Source organism: Muntiacus reevesi, chromosome 12 (genome assembly GCF_963930625.1).
Source record: "Muntiacus reevesi chromosome 12, mMunRee1.1, whole genome shotgun sequence".
NCBI lineage: Eukaryota > Metazoa > Chordata > Mammalia > Artiodactyla > Cervidae > Muntiacus > Muntiacus reevesi.
In genome coordinates this window covers 42552835-42558904 of record NC_089260.1, presented here as the reverse complement: position 1 = coordinate 42558904, position 6070 = coordinate 42552835, and the positions used below count along the sequence as shown (strand labels likewise).

General features: G+C 40.0%; 1 protein-coding gene across 1 annotated transcript; it reads right to left on the bottom strand.

The window, feature by feature from the left end:
* Positions 1-3439: 3439 nt before the first annotated feature.
* On the bottom strand, positions 3440-5657 carry RPL7 (ribosomal protein L7). Its single transcript, XM_065903340.1, has 6 exons — positions 5512-5657; positions 5082-5248; positions 4486-4623; positions 4258-4367; positions 3773-3982; positions 3440-3495 (listed from the first exon to the last, which is right to left on the bottom strand). The coding sequence occupies exons 1-5, from the start codon at positions 5512-5514 to the stop codon at positions 3774-3776; spliced, it is 627 nt and encodes a 208-aa protein (XP_065759412.1). The 5' UTR covers positions 5515-5657; the 3' UTR covers positions 3440-3495; position 3773.
* Positions 5658-6070: the final 413 nt, after the last annotated feature.

Sequence of the window (6070 nt, the reverse complement as noted above, 5' to 3'; positions counted from 1 at the left end):
TAAAAGGCTTGAGTCAATCTAAAAACCAAAGGACTTGCAAGGCACCAGGCACTGTTCTAACTGCTAGAACAGAGACGGTTAAGACTCAAACCTGATTATACTCAAACATGGAAGTGGCTGGGTTAAGCAACAGGTAACAAGTAAATGGAAAATTTATTTCCGATGGTAACAGAAGCTATGAAATATAAAAAAGTTTATATATGAAGAGATGTGTCTGATATCTTTTTCCAAAATGAAAAAGCAGCCATGTATACAGATCTCATGGCTGAATGTTCCAGACATTAAGATTCCAAGTGCCAAGACTCTACATTAGAAGCTTGTCATTTGACCAACAAAAGAAAATATAGCCGAGTCATAAATTAAGGATCAAAGGAGTGTGTAAGTCACTCAGTCGTGTCTGATTCGTTGCGATTCCATGGACTCCCACCGGGCTCCTGTCCCTGGGATTCTCCAAGCAAGAATACTGGAGTGGATTGCCTTTCCCTTCTCCAGAGGATCTCCCCGACCCGGGAATTGTAACTAGGTCTCCCACATTGCAGGTAGACTGAGCTATCAGAGAAACCTAAGGATCAAGGAGAAATCGTCTCAAGTATCTCCCTGCCCTAATTTCTAGGACTTCTGAATAAGCTGCTTTATGTAGACTTTATAGATGTTATCTTCTACTGAGGGATTTGAGATGCGGAATTATCTCGCATATCCAGGTGGTTCAGCATTCGTCACAAGAGTCCACAGAAGAGGGAGGCAGGTTAGGGGCCAGAAATGACCGAAGCAGAGACTGTACTTTGAAGATGGAGGAAGAGGTCACAAGCCAAGAATTGTAAGCAGCTTCCAGAAATTGGAACAGATTCTCCCCTAGAGCCTTAAGGTAGGAAGGGGTGTTGACACCTTGATTTAGCCCAGTGAAACTGATTTTGAACTTCTGACAATTTGCGCTTTAAGTCACTTAAGTTTGTGGTAATTTTTTACAGTAACAGAAAACAAATACTTAGTGTCAACTATGTCAGGCACCGTGTAGGATTTAAAAAAACAAAAAAAGGCCCACCTTAAAAAGTTGACCGACTTAAAGGAGAGTAAGATTTTGGCTGGCTGGTAACATATCTGTCAAGGAAAACAGCAGGGGCACAGTTGTCCATCTTCCCCGGGAGGTCGTCTCCAAGGACACGAGAATCTGTCACATCTTGGGACATCCCTGTGGAGCACTTAGCTCGCCATCTTTACCCGTTAGACTAACACATGAAAGCAGAGCGATTTTCCTTTGTAGACCCCTCTCAATGCTGAAGTTACACAGCAAGTAGCATTTACTTAGCAGTTTGGGCCAGGCACTACCCCAAGCATTTTCCATGACCTGACTTACTTTAATCTTCACCAAAATTCTATTAGTTACCACTATTTCCCCTATTTTGCTAAGGAACAAGAGATGAAGTAATTTAACGACTCAAACTATTAAGTGGAAAAGTGAAAGTTGCTCAGTGGTGCCGTGTCTGACTCTGTGCAACCCTGTGGACTTTACAGTCCATGGAATTCTCCAGACCAGAATACTGGAATGGGTAGCCTTTCCCTCTTCCAGGGATCTTCCCAACCCAGGGATCGAACCCAGGTCTCCCACATTGCAGGCAGATTCTTTACCAGCTGAGCCACAAGGGAAGCCCAATTAAGTGGAAGCTGGATATGAATTCGAGCAGTTTGGCTCCAGAGCCAGCACTCTTAATCATTTACTACAAATGAACCCTCAAAGATAAGCCAAGGCCAGGGTAACACTGCTAAAAGCCAGTGAGTGCAACAGTTAAACTTTATGACTAGGGTAGCAAGGGGATGACCTAATAATAATAAAGCTGGAGCTTTGAAGGCTACAACTGGAATGTCCTTACATGAGATCAATCTTTGCATAAGTGGAACCTGGGTGCCCAGAGTTTCATCAATGAGGCTGGTTAGAGATTTTAAGTAAAATAAGACATTAAGTTGCATTTCAGCAGGTTCTAACAGTTCACAAAATATTCTCATGTTTTCAGTCCTTACACTCCTGTGAAGGCAGATGGTATCCTCCCCACTTACAAACTCTCATACATTTCCCTATCCTCTGGCCCCATTTGGAAACTATGTGGAGAGCTGAAATTCTAGGATTGATTGTCTGCAGAAGGAAAACCTGTACAGCCCAAACACTGTTTCTTTCCTCTCCATATATCTAGGATCTTCCTATCCTCACCAGCTTCAGAAACTTGGCTACTCTGGGAGATGTGTCAACATCCAAGGACTATAACACACGTGGCCGTCAGTGTTGAAAGAGGGGGAGACTGGGTATCGGGCACAGGAGGATACATGGGAACTTTGCTGTGAACCTCAAACTGCTCTTCAATAATTGTTTTATAAGAGGCATTGTTAAAAATACCATCCCACATATAGAATACCATTCCTATTACTGTTCCAAATCCTACATTGTTTCCCTCCACCCTCCCATGCCTAGGTAGTTAGCCAAACACCACTTGAACAACCGTCACAGTAACCAAACGTCTTCTGAGCCACTTCTACCTTTCAGGACACTGGGATGTGCAGACTGGGGACGATACTGTGTATTTACTTATCAAAGTACTAAAATCAAATAGGTAATTTCAAAGCTAAAGACTTTTAGGCTCCACCAAGAAATTAATCATTTTTAAACACAGATCCAACTGTTTACCAAGACATTAAATTTCTTGCAAAACACCTGATACTCAATTATGTAACACTGGTTACAAACAATCAATTTCCTCCAAGGATTCACTGAGCCTAAACTCACTAATCCAGATAAACAGCTTTCAAGACCCAAGACTGTATTTAAATATACTTAACAACTTTCAAATACTAAGAAGTTATGATTCTGGTACAGTATCATCAAAATTCTAGGGCCATCTATTTCATACTGCATCATACCCTTGGCTCAATCAGTAATGATAGTAAAACTTTTTACTTATATCTATTCCATGTTATGCAGAGTGTTACTTATAAATTACATTCACAGGCACAAATTTCCTTTCTTCTTGTTACACACAATACATAGTAGAAATACTAAAAACTCACTGAAGTATGGGTAGAAGATGCAAAGCAAAAATAAAGAATGAAATGCGAAAAGAAAATTGACATTAAGATTACTATTTTATAAGCAAGCCAAAGCCTGAGAAAATGAAATTTCTGCAACATTTTTAATCTGTAAACTGAACTTTTCATCATGCACAAAGGCCTGTGAAATAGGCTTTCTTAGATTAGACCCAGTTTGGCCAACTGAAAAATCAGGATTTTTTTTTGGTACAGGAAAATCTTCAATAAACCCAAGGAATGTTTTCACAAAACACAGGCTGGACCCTAAGTTTTGCATCCAAGAGGCTAGGCTGTTGATTTGACTTAATCTTGTCGCATCAAGATTTGCAAAGTAAAGATCAAAGTCAACCAAGACAATCCATTTCAATTTGTTTCAATTGTTTTATTAACTGACCAGATTACAAAAATAATCCTGGTAGATACCTGAAAGGAAGGAAAAAAATCCCATTAAACATAATAATTAAAAATTAACATATACCAGGAGTTATCAGTACCAACTGTTTCCACTTTTAAGTAGGGAAAAAAACAGGCCTTTTCTTCTCTCCATAATGTCCTCAATAGGGAAAACCAAATCAGCTGTGATCATATTACATGGTTGATTTTCCCCCACTAAATGCCAACTCAGTGAAACCCTTATCAGCATTTTTAGATCAATTTACTCTAGCATTAAGTAAACTTCTTTCTGAATGTAGTTGCTCACCTTAGTTCATCCTTCTAATAAGCCTGTTGATCTGGTCTTCCCTGTTGCCAGCATCTCCACCTTCTACAAAATGGGTGGTCTTTTTCTTCATTCCACCTCGTGGAGAAGACAATTTAAAGGGCCACAGGAAGTTGTTTGCTTCTTTGAAACGTTTTCCAACAGTATAGATCTCATGAATCAGATCCTCCATGCAGATGATTCCGTATTTCCCTGAACGTGTTCAAGATTATTTAAGGTTATTAAAATTATTTTGAGACTATTACATTTTAAGGCATTAAAGAGTACAGGCAAGTAAATAGTGAAATTAACAAGGAAACATGAGGCTTTACATACAAAGATACAGCTCAAGCCAGTAAAATCACACCTTCCATTTTTTCATAAATAGTATATGGAATAAGGGAAGGTTTCTCAAGACACCAAAAAACAGCTTGTCTGATACAATAAATTTTATAATAATTACCTTTCCCCAAAGAGGCAGAACCTACCAAGAGATCGAGCAATCAATGCGTTGTCTGTCAGGGCAATTCGCTTTTTGTTGATTTTGCCATAACCACGCTTGTAGATCAATTCATTTACAGACTTCAGATTTGGGTACCTAAATATGAGAAGAAAAACCGACACAAATGACCAAATAAGACTATGACTGTCAAAACCTCTATAATTCATCTCACTAATGCAGCCAACTTACCAAAAAAGAAGTCAAAGACACCTACCCCCATGCAATGTATGGCTCCACAATTCTCAACATGTTAATTGATGCCTTGTTGAGCTTCACAAAGGTGCCATTGAAGATCTGCCGGAGGCGAAGGAGCTGCAGCACCTTTCGAACCTTTGGGCTCACACCGTTGATACTGCAAGGAAAAAACACAGAAAATTCCTTTAGCTTTCATCACACTTTTTACAATAAAAAGACAGGGAACTAACATTTTTGGGCAACATGTCACACCCAAATAGGAATCTTCTCCTGTTACAAGACCACTCTTTCCTTTAGTTATAGCTGTATTCTATCACCTGTCAACTTGCCTCCCCAAAATATTCAAAAATTTCCCCAATGCTCTTATTACTTCCTCTTATATAGACCTGTTTTAAGTCATTCTCCAGGACATTGAACTCAAGTGTTCAATGAGAGAATGGACAGATGCTTTGGGCACAGGGCTTATCATCACTAAAATACTCCCCCACCCCATTCCACTTACCATTCAAGTTTCTGTTCCAGTGTATGAGAACCAAGGTCCCCACAAATGTGAAATTTTGCTGAGAGTGGACAGCTTTCCCTTTAAGACTAGAATGCAATAAACATTGAACTTACCCTCTGATCCTGATGACAAATGCCAATTTGGGTTCCGCGGGTACATAGAAGTTGCCAGCTTTTCGTGCCATCCTAGCCATTCGAATTTCAGTTCTGTACATCTGCCTGTATTCCTTGTGGTAATGCTTAGCTTTTTCATAAATAAGCTTCCTCCTTGCCTTTCGAAGCTGAAAAACCAACATTCTTATTCATCTGCTTTTTGGCTCCCAAACACAATTAGCAATACTAGTAAATAGAACACTCTTCTCTTGAAACTTTCTCACCACCATACACATTAACATTCCAAGAGGACACCAACTTAATTAGAAAAGATCATTCTAAAAGTTAACCACACTGACGGGTATAGGAACTGAAATAAGCCTTGTTAAAAATATCCGACTAATTTTCAATCACAGGACCTCTTTACTGGTGCGTCAAAAAGTTTACTTACCATCTTTTGGGCAAATTTCTTTCTCAGGCGTTTGATCTTAAGCTCTGCGAAATTCTTTCGCTTTTTCTTAAGGGTTTCTGGCACAGCAGGAACCTTCTTTTTCTTCTCTCTGACAACAGCAGACAGAAAAAGAGTTCAAAAGGCCCACAGCACATCACTCCCCATTCAGTACCGAGCACGCTCTCAACGTACCTTTAACTGTTCTAGTATGCTATACCTGTAATCTTTATGTCTAACACGGACCACTGTCTTTAAAAGAATGATAGGCAACAAATTCACATTTAACCTGCAATCAGTCCCGGGGTCCCAAAACAACAAAAATAGCGACAGCGAAACACAGAGTAAAAGACAGCTGCAAGACACTGACCCCTAGACTATTAGTGTAACTCGTAAACCACCTACCACCACCCCGGTTCAAACTTCAAGTTCCACATGTTTAAGCAAAGGCCTGATACCAGGGACGTGTGGGGCAAAAGTCAGCTAAGGAAGAACCCAATTCAGAGGTTCTGACCCTCCCTCCTAGGACGAGGGACTGGACAACCCCACATATATTTAGCTC

What these genes read in the sequence shown, in the direction of transcription:
- RPL7 (XM_065903340.1), bottom strand. An exon ending in TTTGTCATCAGGATCAGAGG is followed by an intron (nt 4,624 to 5,081) that starts GTAAGTTCAATG and finishes TTTTCCTTGCAG; the next exon opens with TATCAACGGTGTGAGCCCAA. An exon ending in GAGCCATACATTGCATGGGG is followed by an intron (nt 4,368 to 4,485) that starts GTAGGTGTCTTT and finishes TCTCATATTTAG; the next exon opens with GTACCCAAATCTGAAGTCTG.